General features: G+C 38.5%; 1 protein-coding gene across 1 annotated transcript in view; it reads left to right on the forward strand.

The window, feature by feature from the left end:
• The first annotated feature begins 335 nt into the window (after window positions 1-335).
• The window catches only part of LOC132119764 (leucine-rich repeat flightless-interacting protein 2-like), a 30,103-nt gene continuing 6,521 nt past the window's right edge, over window positions 336-23,917 (forward strand). The window contains exons 1-3 of the mRNA XM_059530003.1: window positions 336-464; window positions 21,422-21,502; window positions 22,401-22,436. Coding sequence (XP_059385986.1) covers window positions 426-464; window positions 21,422-21,502; window positions 22,401-22,436 — 156 coding nt within the window. The 5' untranslated portion in view covers window positions 336-425. The remainder of the gene's footprint in view (window positions 465-21,421; window positions 21,503-22,400; window positions 22,437-23,917) is intronic.

Raw genomic sequence — 23,917 nt, forward strand, 5'->3', positions numbered from 1 at the left:
AGGAATGACTCGACCCGACCCGAAGACTCATGAGATGAACTAATCAATTCTCTTTCTGGCTCATATTGCATTGGTTTTAGCGTATGTGGCTGTCACGTGATTAAGGAACGAGTCAAAAACCCGATAGACCTGAACTATGAACTAATCAATTCTCTTTCCGGCTCAAGACTGCATTGACTGACAGGTGAATCACTACTACTAGAACAGAACCTATAGAATAATGCGCATGCGCGACTGAACGAATCACTCCCCGAGACGACTCGTTCTTCCCGAGTCACATTAAAGATTCGTTCAAAATGAACGAATCGTTCAAGAACGACACATCACTAATCTGGAGCATTTCAGGAGTCCTTACATATGGGAAGACGCATTCGGCCATCCTTGAGTTAGCGGGCTCGCTGAGGAAACGGACGCTGTCCCGGGGAATGAGCGAGGACGAGTCTCTGCAGCACATTATCAGAGACGTGAGTGTGAATCTTCAGAGTCCGGATCCTGACTTGATTCGAGACGCTTTCAGCAGCTCATGTCATCGCGCTCCTGTCATGAATAAAGCCTCGATAATAACAATAATGCTCGTCAGGGTGTGACAGACAATGAAACACGCATCTTTTATTATGAACGAACATTTAGGTGATCATTAGAAACAGATTTATTGTAATTCTACATAAATAAAGGCGTCGTGTTATTTTATCAGAGTACCCTCCGATGATGTGAGTATGGATGCTGCATCTCGCGATTTCCCCCTTCAAACACAGAAGTGATGAGCAATAGATTTAAATAGCCTTTTTAAAAATGAGGCAATTTTTATCTTCTCTATTTGCTGGAAACAGATATTACAGTATGTTACAGTCTCGTTTTGACCGCTGATTGTAACAAATCCCTGCATTATTCACAATGAGAAATATCGCTGACTCATGTCAGTAATTGTTCACAATCACATATTATCCGAGTTTTATTTTGTTTATTTAGTTAGTGGACTCAGTGAGGTCCTGTGTCTTGATCTCTTGTCATTAGACTCCGACACATATTCTCCTTTAAAGGCAGAGAAACCATTGAGGTCGATCAGTTCCCCTCTCTCTCTCTGATCCAGTTCCTGCAGCTGCACAACAGTTTGTTTGTTTGCAATAATGTATAAAGCAGTTATGGGGTTAGTAATTGTGTGTCTGTTTTACATCTACTGTCCTGAAGCACAATGCTATTAGAAGTTTAGATAAAAAAAGGAGTCCACCTCACCTGTGATTTACTATTACCATAAATCAGCATTTTGATGGGGTGCAGGGGGATTTAGTTGTAATGGTCCATTTTATTTAAAGCAGAGAAACCCAAACCGACATTGGCCCGTGATGAACCCTGATTTAGCCTTCATCCTGTATCACAAGGGAAAGAAAATGTATGTATTTTTTGTTTCAACACTCGTTTTGCATTGAAATGTAAAAAAGAAAAAAATGTAAGTGGATTTGATAAAAAAAAAAATAAATAACAATAAAAAGAATAAAGAGGTAATTAGGGATATGCCAGTATCAAATTTTCCTGTTGCGGTTAATTGATAATGCTTTTATCACGGTATACGGTATTATCACAGTATTGAAATTTTGTTTAAAAAAGTGGTCATAATACAGTATAACAGGTTAAATCACTGTTTTTCTTATAACAAAAATAACAACATTTAAAACAATAAAGCAATACAAAAAAATGTATAAAAGTTAAATGTTTTACACATTAAAGTGCAAAAGAACTATAAAGACCAATAGGTATCACTTTACAGTAAGACCTCATTAGTTAACCTTGGTTAATGCATTAACATTCAAGGCAAGGCAAGGCAAGTTTATTTATAGCACATTCCGTACACAATGGTAATTCAAAGTGCTTTACATGAAAAAAAGTGAAAAAAAAATCATTAAGAAAAATATGAACAAAAACAAAACAAGCAATTTAAGAACTTGAAAAATGAAAATGATTTAAAAATTGACTTAAATGAATTTAAGAGAGTTTAAAAATAGAAAATGATTTTACATAAAATACAGTGCAATACATAAAATATAGTGTAATCAGTTTGGACATCGCAGAGTGCTCATTCAATAAATGCACAGATAAACATTGAGCAATAGCTACATTTGCTACAGAAGTTATTAATCTTTGTTAAAAAATACAAGTCTTAGTTCATGTTAGCTCATTAAATATCACAGTTGCAACTTTTAATTTTAACAATGTGTTATTAAATATTAGAATACCTAAGATTAATAAATGTTCAGAATAATTTTTCATTGGCAGTTTATTTTAACTAATGAGTGTGTAAAGTGTGCATGAACAATAAAGGATCAAAAAAAACTTTCAAACAATATCTAGGGCAATAGAAGGGAGTCACTTGCGCTTCAGCCTGGTTGGTGCTCACGGAACAGGACACAATATTCAAGAGAGGAAACCCAAGGTCCAGCTAGGACCAAGGGAACAGAACCGGAGCACACAACGTTTTTAATAATTTATTAATAAAAAACGACTAACGTTTCGATGCTCATGCGTCTTCTTCAGAGTCAAACAATGAATGGCAACATACAGATTTTATAGCATTGAAGTTCAAATCATTGGCCACAAGCCTAGATGGGTGTGGTACATCAATTAATTAATCATAATTAGGCACTCAGGTGTACACCAGTGTGAATTATATAAAAAACATGAGAGGCCCAGTTCCTCATTCAGACCATTAGGTTCCACTGTGTTGAGAGTGAAAATCCAGAACGCCTCTCTTTGTAGTAGGTACTTGACTATATCGCCGCCTCGTTGGGAGGGTAGAATTCTTTCAATCCCCCAAAATTTTAAGGACGCATTAGAGCCGTGATTAGCTTGTACAGCTTAGCTTGTATTAGCAATTGCATAGTCCATATTACGGTTCCGAATTGCTGCTTTATGTTCTGCAATGCATAATTTAAGGGGGCGTTTAGTCTGACCTACATACACTAGACCACATGGACATTTCAACATATAAATCACATGGGTGGTATTACAATTAATAAAGGAGTTAATCTTGTATTTTTTACCTGACTGAGGATTGAAAAATTGCTTAGTATCATTTGAGTTAGAGCAATGGGTACAATGTCCACATCTATAAAAACCCAAAGGAGGAGCCGGCAACCACGTAGATTTAAGTGAAGGGCTCATGGTCGTGTGAACCAACCTATCTCTCAGTGAGCGCGGACGCTTAAAAGTAATGCGCGGCGATTCTGCACATATATCTTTAAGAGCTGGATCGCTCTGCAAGATGTGCCAATGTGTCTTAATCACATGCTTTATTTCTCCGCCAATATGAGAGAACTCTGTGGAGAAACAAAGTCTTTGTCTAGAGACGTGTTTGGTTTTAATCAAGAGATGTGATCGCTGCGTCGATCTAGCTCGTTCAAAAGCTGCGGAGATGTCGCTTTCAGTATAGCCCCTATTACGAAAGCGTTCTATCATTTCTACTGCTCCGCGCTCAAACTCGGCATCGTTACTACAATTTCTTCTAAGCTGTAAAAATTGGCCAATAGGAATATTTTTAATAAGTTGTTTAGGATGATGGCTATCTGCTCTGAGGATAGTATTTCTGCTAAGAGGTTTACGATAGATCGATGTTCCTAAACCTCCTTGGGAATTTTTGTAAATAGTCAAATCTAAAAAGTTAATATTGTCTGTAGAGTGTTCTACTGTGAATCTCAGAAAGGATGTGGTAGAGTTAATATAGGCCATGAAATTCTCCAATTCAAACAAGGTCCCTGTCCAGATGAAGAAAACATCATCGATGTATATCTTCCACAAAGGGATTTTAGGAAGAAATAAGTTGTTAACAGGATTACCAATGAATTTAGATTCCCAAAAACCTATTACTAGGTATGCATACGATGGTGCAAAGCAACTCCCCATACTGACCCCACGCTTTTGTAGATAATAATGGCCCGCATATTGGAAATAGTTCATTGTTAAAATGACTTCTGACAATGTCAGTAAGAATTCGTTGGGAGGAGCTATATCCGTGGCCCGTCTTTCAAAGAAGTGTAGTAACGCCTCAGTCCCTGCTTCATGAGGAATGCATGTATATAAGCTTTGCACATCACAAGTTACCAACATGAAATCATGATCACATTCAAACGAATCCAAAAGTCTCAATATGTCAGATGTATCCCCTAGAAAAGATGGTAATTCACATACATATTTTTTCAAAAAGAAGTCGAGGTACTGTGACAACGGTTCAGTTAGACAGCCAATACTAGACACAATGGGCCTGAGTGGTGGATCAATAAGGGATTTATGTATTTTGGGAAGTCCATAAAACACGGGGCATACAGGATGTTTAACAGTTAAAAAATCTTTTTATTTTTGTGTAATCCAACCCCTATGTAGTGCCTTCTCCAATAGTTGATCAATCTCCACTTTATGATGTTTTAGGGGATTGCGAGTTAATGGAGTATAGCAATCTTTGTCATTAAGTTGGGACATGATACTCAAGTTATATTTATCAGTACTCATTATTGCGCTCTGCAAGTGAACATCGCCTTGTGGTACCATCCCAAAGAAGTTCAAAATCACTCTCACGGACCTTTTCCTGGACTGTGCCCAGCTGGTGGAATGACCTCCCAATCTCAACTCGTACAGCTGAGTCTTTACTCATTTTCAAGAAACATCTAAAGACTCATCTTTTTCGCCTGCACTTAACCAACTAACACTAGCACTTTTCCTTTTCTTGTCTTTTAATTTTATAAAAAATAAAAAAAACACCTACCTATGCGTTCTATACTAGACTAACTGTGACTTGTCATGGCACTTGTATACTGTTGTTGTTCTCTTGTTGACCTGACTGCTTCTATTGTTCTCATTTGTAAGTCGCTTTGGATAAAAGCGTCTGCTAAATCAGTGGTTCCCAAACTTTTCCATTCCACGACCCACCTAGACAAGTGTAATCTATTTCATGACCCACCACAATATTTGAGGAAAAAAAAGGTTGATATTACTTTAAGCCTAATCTTACTTAAAAGTTTGATGACAGAAATGAAGTATTTAAGAAAAAAAAACTTTTTATTTTAGAGTAGGCCTACACCTGAAAAAAATCACTATTAATATTTAAGTTTTAATTTTTGTTTACAGACTTTAGAATATGTAGTGTCCATAAAAACGTTAAACAGGCTCACTCCAGTGAACTGTAATCTGCGCTGCTGTGTTTTGTTGCAGAAAATGCATTCACGATCCTTCCGTGTGTGTCGGTGAGAACGGAGCACAATCCAACACTTTTTTTAGAAAAAGCATAAGAAGCAAAGCAGAACTATCTAAAACTGTTTGGAGATTAAAATAATTGTGAAATAGGTAAAAAATAATAATAAACATGTGTCTCGTTTTAAATAAACAAAAAAAAAAAAAACTGGATGACATTAAGTTCAGGCAGAAATTTATTTTAGCAATGGTTAAATTAATGTTCAGCAATATCTTCAAAAGATTTCTGAACTTTGGCAAATTTTTCTCTAAAAAGAGATGATACGTCAAGGAGTATTGCATTATTTTTTTGTGCATTTTGTTATGTGGAAATGTTTAAATCTTGTAGTGTTACAATTAACCCTGCGTTTGTGCACTGCTCACCCTGTACATGTGAAATGCTTTTTACAAACCGTTTCCCGAACGAAAAAAGTGCACAGAGCTCAAACGGACGATAGAAATGAATGAACATGGCCTACCTGAAACCGTTTTCGTAACATTTGTTTTCTGGTGTATGCAATCTCATGCGGAATATAGTGTATTGAAGTGAGCAAGTTTTTCTCTTTTAATAATGCGGACCGATTGAACCTTTTAATGACATTGCTCTGAGACCTTCACTGTTATTACAACTCGTGCGCGCCCGCGCTTCAAAACACGCAAAGCACGCGGACTTAATTGCAATTCGAAAATCACACTAAGGATATTGCAGTCCTTATTAATGTTGGTGGGCTATATCATTGTGACGAGTGGGTTCCCGGTTCCCGCCTCCTCCTTCCCGTGATTGAGAAGTTTTTAATGTGTTAGACTGGTGCCGAAGCCTGGGAGGAAGGAGGGACGCGCTGCCGAAGATCCCTCGGCACTGAGGTGAATCCGCAGTGCCATCGAGTAGGGCGAAGGAGGATGCTCGAGGCGGTGGGCTGGAGTGAGTTGCCGGGGAGACGGACGCTCCTCTTTTGTATCCTTCCGATCTCCTCCGTGGTTCTCGAGACTGGTGAGTCGAGCAGGTGTCGCTCAATTCCAATCACTCCACCGGCCTCGCACCGTTCCCACTCGTCACTTTCGTGCAGCCCTAGACTGAACTGTGTGTGTGTGTGTGTCATTGAAACGCAAATTTAGCTGCAGCCAAGTGACTTTGTGCGACCCACCTTGTTCCATTCTGTGACCCACAAGTGGGTCGCGACCCACAGTTTGAAAACCCCTGTGCTAAATGATTAAATGTAAATGTAAATGTCATTACAACAATCGAACCCCCTTTATCAGCAGGGCGAATAAGAATATCTAATCTCTTTTCTAGTTCATTCAAACTCTTTAATTCAGAATATTACAAATTAATTCTCTTTTGGCGTGCTTTTTTACATATCTTGGTGAACTCGTTTTCTACTAGATTTTTGTATGTAGTAATAGAAGGGTTCAGATTAGAATAGGGAACAAAAATAGATTTCTTTCTGAAAGGTGTAATCTCTCTAGTAGGTGCCATGTTATCAACGGTGGAGATTGACTGCACAGAAGTACCCATGATAGGCCTAGATAAACTAGGTTTAAGGGAAAAAAAATTCTAAAGTTGAAGTGATCGAAAATTTTTAAAAGTATCTACCTTGAGTTTGAATGGATTAACAGCGTTGGTGGGGCAAAAAGATAAACCTTTACTTAACACTTTCGTCTCTCCCTCGCTTAAATTGAATCCCGAGATGTTAATCACAGTCTGTTCCGGTTGCGTGGATTGCGTGGGGAGCGGCGCGTTGGTTCTGCTGGATACGCTCTGTGACCTCTGCCTCCTCGACCCTCTCGAACCCCTCCTTGTCCGTTTAGACGGGGAGGTTTGGCGTTGGGAAAAAAATTTCTAGTACCATGTTGACTCTCGGCGTCACTGGTTTGAGGTGAATCCCATTCGCTGGCGGAGGTGGAGAGCCGGTTTCTGAGGTTGCGTTGGCGCGTAGGGGGGGGTTTACGAAGACGTCTTTGTTCATCTGTCCAGTAATAAACTGATCCTTCTGCATAATCCTTAGTGTCTCGCTCATACTTCTTAATTTTATAACTTTGTAGATCCTTTTGAAAGGATTTAAGAGAAATAGCAATCTTGTTGGTAGTTGTGTCTAAGGTCTCTATATCGACTTGCGTCTTAATGCGCGTCTCAGCTTGTAGTATTTCCGTGTTTATCTATTCATAGTTTATCTATTTATCTGTTTATAGTTTTCACTATAATCAACAGCAACAAATCTCCCCGAAATCTCGCCAAGCCTCCCCGTCTAAACGGACAAGGAGGGGTTCGAGAGGGTCGAGGAGGCAGAGGTCACAGAGCGTATCCAGCAGAACCAACGCGCCGCTCCCCACGCAATCCACGCAACCGGAACAGACTGTGATTAACATCTCGGGATTCAATTTAAGCGAGGGAGAGACGAAAGTGTTAAGTAAAGGTTTATCTTTTTGCCCCACCAACGCTGTTAATCCATTCAAACTCAAGGTAGATACTTTTAAAAATTTTCGATCACTTCAACTTTAGAATTTTTTTTCCCTTAAACCTAGTTTATCTAGGCCTATCATGGGTACTTCTGTGCAGTCAATCTCCACCGTTGATAACATGGCACCTACTAGAGAGATTACACCTTTCAGAAAGAAATCTATTTTTGTTCCCTATTCTAATCTGAACCCTTCTATTACTACATACAAAAATCTAGTAGAAAACGAGTTCACCAAGATATGTAAAAAAGCACGCCAAAAGATAATTAATTTGTCACATTCTGAATTAAAGAGTTTGAATGAACTAGAAAAGAGATTAGATATTCTTATTCGCCCTGCTGATAAAGGGGGTTCGATTGTTGTAATGAGTACTGATAAATATAACTTGAGTATCATGTCCCAACTTAATGACAAAGATTGCTATACTCCATTAACTCGCAATCCCCTAAAACATCATAAAGTGGAGATTGATCAACTATTGGAGAAGGCACTACATAGGGGTTGGATTACACAAAAATAAAAAGATTTTTTAACTGTTAAACATCCTGTATGCCCCGTGTTTTATGGACTTCCCAAAATACATAAATCCCTTATTGATCCACCACTCAGGCCCATTGTGTCTAGTATTGGCTGTCTAACTGAACCGTTGTCACAGTACCTCGACTTCTTTTTGAAAAAATATGTATGTGAATTACCATCTTTTCTAGGGGATACATCTGACATATTGAGACTTTTGGATTCGTTTGAATGTGATCATGATTTCATGTTGGTAACTAAAATCCCTTTGTGGAAGATATACATCGATGATGTTTTCTTCATCTGGACAGGGACCTTGTTTGAATTGGAGAATTTCATGGCCTATATTAACTCTACCACATCCTTTCTGAGATTCACAGTAGAACACTCTACAGACAATATTAACTTTTTAGATTTGACTATTTACAAAAATTCCCAAGGAGGTTTAGGAACATCGATCTATCGTAAACCTCTTAGCAGAAATACTATCCTCAGAGCAGATAGCCATCATCCTAAACAACTTATTAAAAATATTCCTATTGGCCAATTTTTACAGCTTAGAAGAAATTGTAGTAACGATGCCGAGTTTGAGCGCGGAGCAGTAGAAATGATAGAACTTTTAAGCGTCCGCGCTCACTGAGAGATAGGTTGGTTCACAAGACCATGAGCCCTTCACTAAAATCTACGTGGTTGCCGGCTCCTCCTTTGGGTTTTTATAGATGTGGACATTGTACCCATTGCTCTAACTCAAATGATACTAAGCAATTTTTCAATCCTCAGTCAGGTAAAAAATACAAGATTAACTCCTTTATTAATTGTAATACCACCCATGTGATTTATATGTTGAAATGTCCATGTGGTCTAGTGTATGTAGGTCAGACTAAACGCCCCCTTAAATTATGCATTGCAGAACATAAAGCAGCAATTCGGAACCGTAATATGGACTATGCAATTGCTAATACAAGCTAAGCTGTACAAGCTAATCACGGCTCTAATGCGTCCTTATAATTTTGGGGGATTGAAAGAATTCTACCCTCCCAACGAGGCGGCGATATAGTCAAGTACCTACTACAAAGAGAGGCGTTCTGGATTTTCACTCTCAACACAGTGGAACCTAATGGTCTGAATGAGGAACTGGGCCTCTCATGTTTTTTATAATTCACACTGGTTTACACCTGAGTGCCTAATTATGATTAATTAATTGATGTACCACACCCATCTAGGCTTGTGGCCAATGATTTGAACTTCAATGCTATAAAATCTGTATGTTGCCATTCATTGTTTGACTCTGAAGAAGACGCATGAGCATCGAAACGTTAGTCGTTTTTTATTAATAAATTATTAAAAACGTTGTGTGCTCCGGTTCTGTTCCCTTGGTCCTAGCTGGACCTTGGGTTTCCTCTCTTGAATATCTAGGGCAAAGTTTGAAGATAAATAGCCTATTAAGTCTAAATATTTCAGCAGTTGGCTCTGTAATAAACACCATAGGGAATACACAAATCTGAATTGCTATTTAAAATTATTTAAATGTGGTTTAGAAAGTAGCAACTGCTTTATTTATGGGCTTTACAGGGTAAGGGCTGCATTTTAGCGCCATCTGCTGTCAGAGAGTGATTGTGCTTTCATTCAGCGCGTCTCTCACGTGTTCCTCCATGTGCCTGTTTACATCAGAGCGCACGCGGTCTTTCAAGCAGCATACAGCGATGTTGTGCATTTTGAGCAGCTGATGGGAATACTATTCTTAAAATGCATTCCAAATTCAGAATAATTTGTAATTTATATTTATTCACGGTATTTAGAAGTGACCACGATAACAATATTGTGCATATTAATCACCGTGATATATCGCATTACCAAATACCGGCACATGTCTAGATGTAATGTGGGAGCCGATGAGATGTGAGACATGCGGATCCATATGCAAGCTTTTATTGGACAGAGACGTGGTCATAACAAAACACGAGTAGCAGGGCAAGGCAAGAAAAAGACTAAACTATGAAAACTAGAAACAGAGACAAGACTATGAAAACTAACACGGAAAGGCTTTTGTATGCAGCTATCGCTAGGAGAGGGATATGTGCAGAACAATACTCAGCAGTGTGTGAGAGGAAGTCCAATACTTATAAAGCACGTCTGATGATTGTGCTGTGTGTGTGTAATTGGTGTCAGCTGTGTGTGATAGTTAACAGTTAAATGTGATTGGTGCATTGGAGCATGGGAAATGTAGTCCAGGGTGTACTGTGCAGTTTGAGAGTCTGTGTTGTGGATGATGACCTCTGGTGGTGAATTAATGGAAGTTCATTGACCGGATCTTGACAAATGAATAGATTAATATTTAAATAAGTTAATACTAAAATATAACAAAATTTAATTTATTTGAAATTTTAATATGAATGTAATATGGTTGGATATAATGAAATCCATGTATTAAAAAGGAGTACATCTGATTTAAAAGAAATGGTCGCTCTTTAGTTAACGGTACAATTCTCACTGTTGACTGTCATGGCAAAATTTAAATCAACTCTCATCAGCATAAGAGACAGACTCATTTTCAGGTATAATTAAAAAGAAAGCTTTTATTCTTTGCAAAGAAGGTCAGACAGTCATACAGCAACACTGAGTTCCTGCAGAGTGAAACCGACCCTGGAAGAGGGCAGTCCTCCACCTTATATCCCTTTGCTGCGTCAAGGTTACAAAGTCTTAGCAGCTGTAACTTTCCACACATAACAAGGAACACTCTCTATGGGCTGTTTCTCACACATTTAGGACTTAGGTGACTCTCTCAGGTCATCCTCAGGCATTGCCCCCCCACTATATGGCCCAATGACCCTCTCAGGTCATTCTCAGACATCTGTTTCCCCCCCAGGTGTCATCCTTCTGAACCAAACAGCAATTCTAAGAAAACACATGCATATATAGGCATACAGAAGCAGTGTTAAATGAATTTTTCCACCACATGACTAACTAATAACTATGACTTTTGCCCCAATAAACTCTGCTTATTAATAGTTAGTAATGTAATTGTTATGTTCAGGTATGGAGTAGCATCTAAAATATAATCTCTAAACTGAAGTGTAACTAATTGGTAATAATTATTTGATTTCACCGAAAGGCTTCCAAGAAATACAGGTTCACAGTATGCACACATTCACTCTTAATGGGCTCTTGAACTGTGTTTATTTTATTTTATAATGTTTCCTAAAGGGGCACTTATAATGCTAAACTTTCAAAATAATCAAAACTTTCATTATTTAGAAAATGTAAGAGCATTTTCATTATTTTAGACTTCTGAGGGTCCAGGTGCATAAACTACTATAATTTATTACTTGTTACTACTCCTTTCAAAAGTAATATTATTACTTTACTTATTACTATCTGGCAACAGTAATTAGTTACACTATTAAATACATTACTTTTCCTTCACGCCCTACAGAAGTTGTAACTGTGTATCTTCCCCATAAAATCCTTCTAAAATGTTACTAACAATATATTTCTGCCTCATCATTTGTCCAAAATCTACATTGGATCGCATTCAGAAGTTTTTACAAACACTCGGTGGCTGTGTTTACACTTGTCATTAACATGCGACCTGTATCCAGATGTTGTCCACATACACATTGAAAATACAAGTGTGAACGCGCTTCGGATCGGAATGTTGTCCGATCAGCGTGTCCTGGTCCAGAGGTAGTCGAGGACGCATTGTGATTGGATGTCAGTGTAATGTAAACATCACTTACTCATCCACATGTCATCTTTCGACGTAACCTACACTCACTCTCACCCTCCCGGCTATCTGTAATGGTTTCATCTTCACTTCCTTCCCTTAAACTGTTAGCATATTTTGATGTTAACAGTGCTACTGATACTTTCTGCTCCACTCTTATAACTTGTTAAGACACTGTTTGCCCTTTGTCTTCCAGGCCAGCCCATACCACCCCTTCCTCCCCTTGGTTATCTGATGTTCTACGCAAACACTGTTACAAAGCACTCGTTAGCCTGTCATTAGCGTTTTCATTCGAACCTATCGCTGTTTTCTTTTCTCCTCTCCCTCGCTCCAGTTTTTCACAAGTTCATCAAACAACCGCAGTAAGAATTTTCATCAAGCACGGTGAGTAATGGCTTCTCCTATCATTGTTTCTTGCACCTCTTGCCACATGTACAATTTATCTATCTCTGTCGCTGATGAGGGATTCACATGTGATAAATGTAGGGAAATAGTTAGGCTGACAGAGAAGATTTCAGAATTAGAGACACGCATTCAAACTTTAATTGAGGACAGTAAGAATGTTAGGGCTCTAGATACGGCTTTGGATGCGTCTAGCTCAGGGATTCCTGTACATTGTTCGGTTCCGGAAACAGAGCCCCTGCAGCAGGGCAACTGGGTGACGGTGAGGCAGCGTAGTCGTGGGTCAAAACACCGCTCTTCTGTTCCGATCAAAACATTAAACAGGTTCTCCCCACTCAGTGATGCACCCACTGAGAAACCTGATGAAAGTGCTCTAGTTATTGGTGATTCTATTGTACGGAACGTGAATATAGAGACACCAGCCACCATAGTCAAATGTTTACCGGGAGCCAGAGCGCCTGACATCTTGGCAAATTTAAAAGTGCTGGCTAATGCTAAACGTAAATACAGTAAGATTGTTATTCATGCCGGCGCTAATGATGTTCGACTTCGCCAGTCGGAGATCACTAAAAATAACATTAAAGAGGTGTGTGAACTTGCAAGCACGATGTCAGACACTGTAATATGCTCTGGTCCCCTCCCTGCTTACCGTGGTGATGAGATGCATAGCAGACTGTCATCACTCAATGGCTGGATGTCTAAGTGGTGCCCACAGAATAACATAGGTTTCATAGACAATTGGACGAGCTTTTGGGGCAGACCTGACCTGTTTAAAAGAGATGGTCTTCATCCCTCCTGGGGTGGCGCCACTCTTCTCTCTAGAAATATGGCAAATAGTCTTAGTGTTTATACTTGACTAACTGGGGCCCAGGTCAGGAAGCAGACAGACTGGCTAAACCGACCGTCTGCTAGCTGCCTCCCGTCACAGAGGTCAGTTAATTCTCAGCACATAGAGACTCTTTCACCTAGATATCACACTATAGAGACTATGTCTGTTCCCCGAACTAGAAAATACAAAAAACGTCCAAACCAAGTTAAGATTAACAATTTAATTGAGGTTCAACAAATAAAAAACAGAAGCAATATGGATAAACCAATGATAAAGCTTGGCTTATTGAATATCAGATCCCTTTCTACGAAAACACTTTTTGTAAATAATATGATCACTTATCATAATATAGATGTACTCTGTTTGACAGAAACCTGGCTAAAACCTGATGATTACATTATTTTAAATGAGTCCACCCCCCAAGATTACTGTTATAAACATGAGCCACGTCTAAAAGGCAAAGGGGGAGGTGTTGCTTCAATTTATAACAACGTTTTCAGGATCTCTCAGAGAGCAGGCTACAAGTATAACTCATTTGAAGTAATGGTACTTCATATAACATTATCCAAAGAAACAAATGTTAATGATAAATCCTCTGTTATGTTTGTACTGGCTACTGTATACAGGCCACCAGGGCACCATACAGACTTTATTAAAGAGTTTGGTGATTTTACATCCGAGTTAGTTCTGGCTGCAGATAAAGTTTTAATAGTTGGTGATTTTAATATCCATGTTGATAATGAAAACGATGCATTGGGATCAGCATTTATAGACATTCTGAACTCTATTGGTGTTAGACAACACGTTTCAGGACCTACTCATTGTTGAAATCATACTCTAGATTTAATACTGTCACATGGAATTGATGTTGATGGTGTTGAAATTATTCAGCCAAGTGATGATATCTCAGATCATTATTTAGTTCTTTGCAAAATTCATATAGCCAAAATTGTAAATTCTACTTCTTGTTACAAGTATGGAAGAACCATCACTTCTAACACAAAAGACTGCTTTTTAAGTTATCTTCCTGATGTATCCAAATTCCTTAGCATATCCAAAACCTCAGAACAACTTGATGATGTAACAGAAACTATGGACTCTCTCTTTTCTAGCACTTTAAATAAAGTTGCTCCTTTACGCTTAAGGAAGGTTAAGGAAAACAGTTTGACACCATGGTATAATGAGCATACTCGCACCCTAAAGAGAGCAGCCCGAAAAATGGAGCGCAGCTGGAGGAAAACAAAACTAGAGGTATTTCGTATTGCTTGGCGGGAAAGTAACATATCCTACAGAAAAGCATTAAAAACTGCTAGATCCGATTACTTTTCTTCTCTTTTAGAAGAAAACAAACATAACCCCAGGTATTTATTCAATACAGTGGCTAAATTAACGAAAAATAAAGCCTCAACAAGTGTTGACATTTCCCAACACCACAGCAGTAATGACTTTATGAACTACTTTACTTCTAAAATCGATACTATTAGAGATAAAATTGCAACCATTCAGCCGTCAGCTACAGTATCACATCAGACAGTGCACTATAGACCCCCTGAGGAACAGTTCCACTCATTCTCTACCATAGGAGAGGAAGAATTGTATAAACTTGTTAAATCATCTAAACCAACAACATGTATGTTAGACCCTATACCATCTAAGCTCCTGAAAGAGGTGCTTCCAGAAGTCATAGATCCTCTTCTGACTATTATTAATTCCTCATTGTCATTAGGATATGTCCCCAAAACCTTCAAACTGGCTGTTATTAAGCCTCTCATCAAAAAACCACAACTTGACCCCAAAGAACTAGTTAATTATAGACCAATCTCGAATCTCCCTTTTCTGTCCAAGATACTAGAAAAGGTGGTATCCACACAATTATATTCCTTCTTAGAGAAAAATGGTATATGTGAGGATTTCCAGTCAGGATTTAGACCGTATCATAGTACTGAGACTGCTCTTCTTAGAGTTACAAATGATCTGCTCTTATCATCTGATCGTGGGTGTATCTCTCTATTAGTTTTATTGGATCTTAGTGCTGCGTTTGACACAATTGACCACAACATTCTTTTGCATAGACTTGAATACTTTGTTGGCATCAGTGGAAGTGCATTAGCATGGTTTAAATCGTACTTATATGACCGCCATCAGTTCGTAGCAGTGAATGAAGATGTATCCTATCGATCACAAGTGCAGTATGGAGTACCTCAAGGCTCAGTACTAGGGCCGCTACTCTTCACGCTTTATATGTTACCCTTGGGAGATATCATCAGGAAACATGGTGTTAGCTTTCACTGTTATGGTGATGATACTCAGCTCTATATTTCTTCGCAGCCCGGTGAAACACACCAATTTGAAAAACTAATGGATTGCATAGTCGATATAAAAAACTGGATGACGAGTAATTTCTTACTGCTAAATTCTGAAAAAACAGAGGTGTTAATTATAGGACCTAAAAACTCTGCTTGTAATAACCTAGAACACTGTCTAAGACTTGATGGTTGCTCTGTCAATTCTTCGTCATCAGTTAGGAACCTAGGTGTGCTATTTGATCGCAATCTTTCCTTAGAAAGCCACGTTTCTAGCATTTGTAAAACTGCATTTTTCCATCTCAAAAATATATCTAAATTACGGCCTATGCTCTCAATGTCAAATGCAGAAATGTTAATCCATGCATTTATGACCTCAAGGTTAGATTATTGTAATGCTTTATTGGGTGGTTGTTCTGCACGCTTAGTAAACAAACTAGAGCTAGTCCAAAATGCAGCAGCAAGAGTTCTTACTAGAACCAGGAAGTATGACCATATTAGCCCGGTCCTGTCAACACTGCACTGGCTCCCTATCAAGCATCGCATAGATTTTAAAATATTGCTTATTACTTATAAAGCCCTGAATGGTTTAGCACCTCAGTATTTGAATGAGCTCCTTTTACATTATAATCCTCTACGTCCGCTACGTTCTCAAAACTCAGGCAATTTGATAATACCTAGAATATCAAAATCAACTGCAGACGGCAGATCCTTTTCCTATTTGGCGCCCAAACTCTGGAATAACCTACCTAACATTGTTCGGGAGGCAGACACACTCTTGCAGTTTAAATCTAGATTAAAGACCAATCTCTTTAACCTGGCATACACATAACATACTAATATGCTTTTATTATCCAAATCCGTTAAAGGATTTTTAGGCTGCATTAATTAGGTAAACCGGAACCGGAAACACTTCCCATAACAACCTATGTACTTGCTACATCATTAGAAGAATGGCATCTACGCTAATATTAGTCTGTTTCTCTCTTGTTCCGAGGTCACCGTGGCCACCAGATCCAGTCTGTGTCCAGATCAGAGGGTCACTGCAGTCACCCGGATCCAGTACGTATCCAGACCAGATGGTGGATCAGCACCTAGAAAGGACCTCTACATCCCTGAAAGACAGCGGAGACCAGGACAACTAGAGCCCCAGATACAGATCCCCTGTAAAGACCTTGTCTCAGAGGAGCACCAGGACAAAACCACAGGAAACAGATGATTCTTCTGCACAATCTGACTTTGCTGCAGCCTGGAATTGAACTACTGGTTTCGTCTGGTCAGAGGAGAACTGGCCCCCCAACTGAGCCTGGTTTCTCCCAAGGTTTTTTTCTCCATTCTGTCACCGATGGAGTTTCGGTTCCTTGCCGCTGTCGCCTCTGGCTTGCTTAGTTGGGGACACTTCATCTACAGCGATATCGTTGACTTGATTGCAAATAAATGCACAGACACTATTTAACTGAACAGAGATGACATAACTGAATCCAATGATGAACTGCCTTTAACTATCATTTTTGCATTATTGACACTGTTTTCCTAATGAATGTTGTTCAGTTGCTTTGACGCAATGTATTTTGTTTAAAGCGCTATATAAATAAAGGTGACATTGACATTGACAAAGCTTAGAGCTGCTAAAAAAGGGTGTGCCCCAAATCCAAAAATACTACTGACCTTATTGTGTATCAGTCACTCCTCTCTTTATTTTCTGCTATTGTCTCCACTGCTAAAATGACATACTACCACAACAAAATTAACAATTCGTCTAACCCTCAAATGCTTTTTAAAACATTTTCCTCGCTCCTTTGTCCTCCCCCTCCTGCTTCATCTCTAATAGCTGACGGCTTTGCAACATTTTCATTAATAAAATTAAAAACATCATTGCATAATTTTCCACACCACAATCAGTCAAGCTCATATCACCAGCAAACATACACTCATTCACATCCTTCTCTTCACTCTCTGAGGCAGACGTCTCCAAACTCATCCTTTCTAATCATCCTACTACTTGCCCGCTTGATCCTATTCCATCTCATCTCCTTCAAGCCATTTCTCCTGCAGTTTTACCTGCACTCACTCACATCATTAACACATCCCTCCACACTGGTGTTTTTTCCTCATCATATAGACAGGCTCGTATAACTCAATTCAATTCAATTCAATTCAAGTTTATTTGTATAGCGCTTTTTACAATACAAATCGTTACAAAGCAACTTTACAGAAAATTATGTTTCTACAATATTTAGTAGTAGCTAGTAGTTTGTGCACGTTTGACAGGATTTTAGAAAAAATAAAAAATAATAATAATAATACAAGACGTAGTCAGCTAGACGATGAACTATCAATATTATTAATTAATAGTTATCATATGATGCAGTCACACATGTAGCAATAATTATTTAGTTCTGTTGTTGATTCAAGGTTAGGATCATCTAGGGTCCTCTGAGGGTCAGCATCCTCTCTTCTCAGGTGTTCTGGATCCAGACTGGAGCTTGTGTAAATCCTAGTTGCAAAACATAGAAACAAAATAGAGACATCATTAGCATAGCTGATGTTCCAACAAAGTAAAATTAGTTTAACACAAGCTAAAGAATAAAAATGCACATTTGATCAGATGCAACTACACTCACAATTTAAAAGATACATTTTTCATATGCTTGGCGAAAGAGATGTGTTTTTAATCTAGATTTAAACAGAAAGAGTGTGTCTGAACCCCGAACATTATCAGGAAGGCTATTCCAGAGTTTGGGAGCCAAATGTGAAAAAGCTCTACCTCCTTTAGTGGACTTTGCTATCCTAGGAACTACCAAAAGTCCAGCGTTTTGTGACCTTAGGGTGCGTGATGGGTTGTAACGTGGTAGAAGGCTAGTTAGGTACGCAGGAGCTAGACCATTTAGGGCCTTATAGGTAAGTAATGATAATTTGTAACTGATTCGGAACTTAATAGGTAGCCAGTGCAGAGACTGTAAAATTGGGGTAATATGATCATATTTTCTTGACCTCGTAAGGACTCTAGGTGCTGCATTTTGGACGACCTGTAGCTTGTTTATTGAAGATGCAGGACAACCACCTAGAAGTGCATTACAATAGTCCAGTCTAGAGGTCATGAATGCATGAACTAGCTTTTCTGCATCAGAAACAGATAACATGTTTCGTAGCTTGGCAATGTTTCTAAGATGGAAGAATGCAGTTTTTGTAACATTGGAAATATGATTTTCAAAAGACAAATTGCTGTCTAATATAACACCCAGATTTCTGACTGTAGAGGAAGTAACAGTGCATCCGTCTAGTTGCAGATTGTAATCTACAAGATTCTGTGTAGTGTTTTTTGGTCCAATAATTAATATCTCTGTCTTATCCGAATTTAATTGGAGAAAATTATTTGTCATCCAATCTTTTACATTTTTAACACACACTCCACTCAACCCATCTCTTTTAGAGAACTACAGACCAGTTTTCCTTCTGCCTCTCATTGCAAAAACACTTGAACAACCTCCTTGACAGCAACCAATCTGGCTTCAGAAGTGGACATTCAAATGAGACTGCCTTGCTCTCAGTTGTTGAAGCTCTAAGACTGGCAAGAGTGGAATCCAAATCTTCAGTACTTATCCTGCTTGATCTGTCCGCTGCTTTTGACACGGTTAACCACCAGATCCTTCTATTAACCCTTCTGGCAAAGGGCATCTTAGGAACCACACTTAAATGGTTTGAGTCTTACCTATCAGATAGGTCCTTCAAAGTATCTTGGAGAGGTGAGGTGTCCAAGTCACAACATCTAACTACTGGGGTGCCTCAGGGCTCAGTTCTTGGACCACTTCTCTTCTCTGTCTTCATGGCATCATTAGGTTCTGTCATTCAGAAACATGGCTTTTCATACCACTGCTATGCTGATGACACTCAACTCTACCTCTCATTCCATCCTGATGATCCGACGGTAGCTACTCGCATCTCAGCTTGTCTAACAGACATTTCTTGCTGGATGAAGGACCATCACCTTCAACTCAACCTTGCCAAGACAGAACTGCTTGTGTTTCCAGCAAACCCATCGTTCCATCACAATTTCACCATCAAGTTAGGCACATCAACCATAACTCCTTCAAAAACAGCTAGAAACCTTGGAGTTATGATCAATGATCAGCTGACTTTCTCAGACCACATGCTAAAACTGTCCGATCCTGCAGATTTGCTTTATTCAACATCAAGAAGATCAGGCCCTTTCTTTTGGAACATCAGAATCAGAATGAGAAAGAGCTTTATTGCCAAGTATGGAATAGATGGAGTCAATACAAGGAATTTGTTTTAGTGAAAAAAAAACTTTCCACATAAATAAGTGTATAAACAATTGTGCTATAAATGATAATGGAATAGGATTGAGTGAGATGCAGGGATGTACAAGGATGGAGGGGTAACAAATCTATATAAGGATATTGCACATTTGTATTGCATAATGCACAACATGCTGAGTTGTGCTGCACAATTTCTTGTTCAAGCCCTTGATCTGTCCAGCCTGGACTATTTCAATGCTCTCTTAGACGGTCTTCCTGCAAGTTCTATCTAACCTTTACAATTAATCCAGAATGCAGCAGCAAGATTAATTTTTAATGAGCCAAAAAGAATACACGTCACACCTCTGTTTATCAATTTGCACTGGCTTCCAATAGCTGCTCGCATAAAATTCAAGGCATTGATGTTTGCCTACAAAACTACCACTGGCTCTGCACCCATTTACCTAAATTTGTTACTTCAGACTTATTTGCCTCTAGAAGCTTGCGTTCTGCAAGTGAACGTTGCTTGATTGTGCCATCCCAAAGAAACATAAAGTCACTTTTATGGACTTTTAAATTAAATGTTCCCTCCTGGTGGAATGACCTCCCCAACTCAATCCGAGCAGCTGAGTCCTTAGCCATCTTCAAGAATCGGCTTAAAACACATCTCTTCCATCTTTATTTGACCCTCTAACTTTAACACTCACTATTCTAATTCTATTCTTAAAAAAATCTAACTACCTTTCTAATCTTTTTGTATTTTCTTTTAATTTATTATACAAATATAAAAAAGACCTCTAACACTAGCTTGCTCTATTCCTTTTATATTCTATCTGTATTCTAAGCCCTTGCTCCATGTACTGTGTTTAAGCTAACTGACACTTGTTATAGCATTGATATATCATTGCTCTTTTGTTGTTTCTGATTGCTTCCACTGTCCTCATTTGTAAGTCGCTTTGGATAAAAGCATCTGCTAAATGACCAAATGTAATTGTAAATGTAAACAATCCAGCCAAAGGGTCTGAATTCGCAGGTGGACGTCACGCAAAATGCCACCTCCTCCCTCGACAACTGTCGGAAAAAAAAGATCTACACTTAACTTTGATCTGTAAAATGTCCCGCAACTGAAAATGCTTTTCAAAAGAAAACCCACCATAGCAGGTTGACTTTGCAACAGGCCATTCTCTGTAGACTTATTCAAATATTGCGCGGGAAAGACAGATCCGATCAATTATGCAGATAGAAAAGTCAGTAGATGTTGCTCCCTGTGGTGCTGAAGCTGAGTGATGGATCGGATGACGGTGATTGCATGTTAATGCCAAGTATAAAAGCAGCCAATGACTGATAGTGACTATTAAGTAAAAGTCTTGTATTAATTGTCCCGTGTAGCTTGAAGCTAATTGTAGCTGTAATTTCTCTGTTACCCAAATATGATTGTATTTCATTATTACTGCTTTAATTTGAACTATTTGCCAGTATTACTGTATATATTTATATATATATATATATATATATATATATATATATATATATATATATATATGAAGCTGTTGTAACTATGAGGTAAAACACACTTCAAAGTCCAACGTTTTACCATGTTTCAGTTAAGAATGACATTTTGTGGCAAATAACCCAAAGACATAGAAATCCAATTTAATACTTAGATTTATTTATTGTTTAATGAAATAAATAATGCCATTGTTTTTTTGTCTTGCAGGCAGAAGAATCGAGCAGACACCTGTCACGCAGTGATAGCAGATATGGATCATTAAAACGAGGACAAAGACAAGAAAGCAATGTTAGTATAGTGGAGCAGAACATCACTCCCTCAGTGTGTCTAAATGTCACGGAGCGCGCGCCTTCAACTCTCTCCGGTCTCATTCGCTCCTTGTCACCTGAATTCTAGAACTGCAATTCCCATCTTTCCCCCCTGCTATCATTAGTTCCCAGCCCTGTTTGGTTTTTTTTCAATCAGCATCATCATATCCACCTGTTAATCATTATCCACCCTTTATCTGGATTGCTTTGTTCTTTGTTTCTTTGTGAAGTGTTGTTTTGCCACGCTGCATGTTGCTTCGTGTTTCCTTGGTGTTTTATGCTCAGTGCATCCTTGTTTCGTTACCTGCTTCAATAAAGTTCTGCAGATGGATCCGACTGCCTCTACTTCGTCATTACACTAAAGCAGTAGTTAGACCAAAAATGAACATTAGCTCATCTGAGATCAGGAGTTTGTTTCTTCATCAGGTTTGTAGAAATGTAGCACTGCATCAGTGTCTCATCAATGGATGCTCTGCAGTGAATGGGTGCCGTCAGAATGAGAGTCCAAACAGAGGATAAAAACATCACAATAATCCACAGCACTCCAGTTCATCAGTTAACATCTGGAGAAGACAAAAGATGAATCACATCCATAATTTTCATCATCACGTTATTGATTTCAAACTCTTGCTTCTGGCTAAAAGTCCCCTGTCCATTATACTGCTTTCTCCAGTGAAATATTCATAATGTTTTAGGTTATTGTGATTGTTTTTTTCTTTTTTCCCCCCTACAAAATCAGTTTCTTTAAGTCTCTCTTACAGAACAGTATTTGCTGAATAGGATGCACTAAGGTCAAATCAGTTTTGTTAAAAGACCTACCAGAAACATTTTAAACTTTTGTTTGTTGTAATGAAAATTAAATTTTTTTTTTTTTTTAGAGTGAAGATGATCTACATTCTGAAAACCTGGAAACTGTAAGTTTTTAATACTTTTTCTGCCAAATTGTAGGTTTACTCTAATGAATTACATAAGATGATGTGATGGGCAATGCATGCAAACTGCAATCGTCAGTGCTGTAAGATTCAGAGTCCTCACAGTGAGATGAGACACATGAAGTCTGGATGGTTTGAGGAGCATGTTTGAGGTGATGATGTGACTCATGTAAGGTGAGTCTAAGTGCATCGTCAGTAGGTGTGTCTCGAGTCTTCATTCAGATGAGCAAGTCATCCTTACATCGCTCCCACAAGCTGACTCGTGAGCTCTGCTTTGTGAAGCACAAGACTGCTGTAGTGGCTTTTTTAATCATAGTTTGAAAAGTGTAACAAGACAGATTTCTATCATGAATGAAAACAGTGTTTTTGAATAGATCTGTTGATTGAATTTTACAATGGTGGACTCAAAATGCTCATAATACATGAAAAAAAATCTCTGATGAATTATTGTTTGGGTTTAAGTTATTATAAATAAAGATATAATGTGAATAAAGATAGATCTTGAATGAAGTTTCTATCCACTGGGATGAATCAGAACAGCCGTAGTTTCACTGAGTGAGTATAGAATAGGCAGGCGGCACAGACCCAGCTAGACAGAGAGAGTCTTATATGAAGGATCACATGATTACGAGACGATCTCTTCCCAGATCTTTACTGCCAGGTCTGGCTGAGGAAGAGACAAGGACTCAGCCTACATCCTTCAGAGATTGTTAAAAATGATAAATACTCAGTACTTGTCGAACAATTTGTAATGACAGACAAAGCAATAGTGATCACATATTAAAAACTGTTACTCACACATTATACTGTTGGATCCAATATATTCGGCACAACATCATCTTATAGTTTCAATCTTTCTGAAAATCTTGCGTCGAATTGTCCCTTGTTTGTAAACAAATCCGCACTAAAATTAAGTGAAAAAAACAAAAACAAAAATTTCTACTGACTCGGTCTGGAACTTCATTAAAAATAAAGTTCATCCAATAAAGTTTATTGTTTGGTTATGTGTGAATCAGTGGGCGGGGCTAAAGAGCGATGTAGAAGCAGGCATTGATCATCTTTTGGAGGCGGGGTTTAGCCACACTATTACATCATAAAGTGGCACATTCCACAAGCTGCCGTTTTGGCAGATTGGCTTCAATATAAGCTGTTTTTAGACTAATGAGAATGTTTTGAGTTCTGAAACTTACAGGATGTTTTTATAGTACATTTACATCTAATATGTCATAAGATCGAGGGAATTTAGATTTCTCAGTTCATGACCCCTTTGAACATGACAACACAAGACCGCTGGGCCAATGAAAACACAAGCCAGGGCGCTTGACAAAAACACACAAGACACGAACACACAGTGAGAGAATGAACACTCAACAGCACTCACGACAAAAGACAAAATAGTATTCAAATGATTTCATCCCAGTTTGGAGTAGAAACATAATTAGTTAAATTAGTTAGTGCAGTCA

Source organism: Carassius carassius, chromosome 38, assembly GCF_963082965.1.
Source record: "Carassius carassius chromosome 38, fCarCar2.1, whole genome shotgun sequence".
NCBI lineage: Eukaryota > Metazoa > Chordata > Actinopteri > Cypriniformes > Cyprinidae > Carassius > Carassius carassius.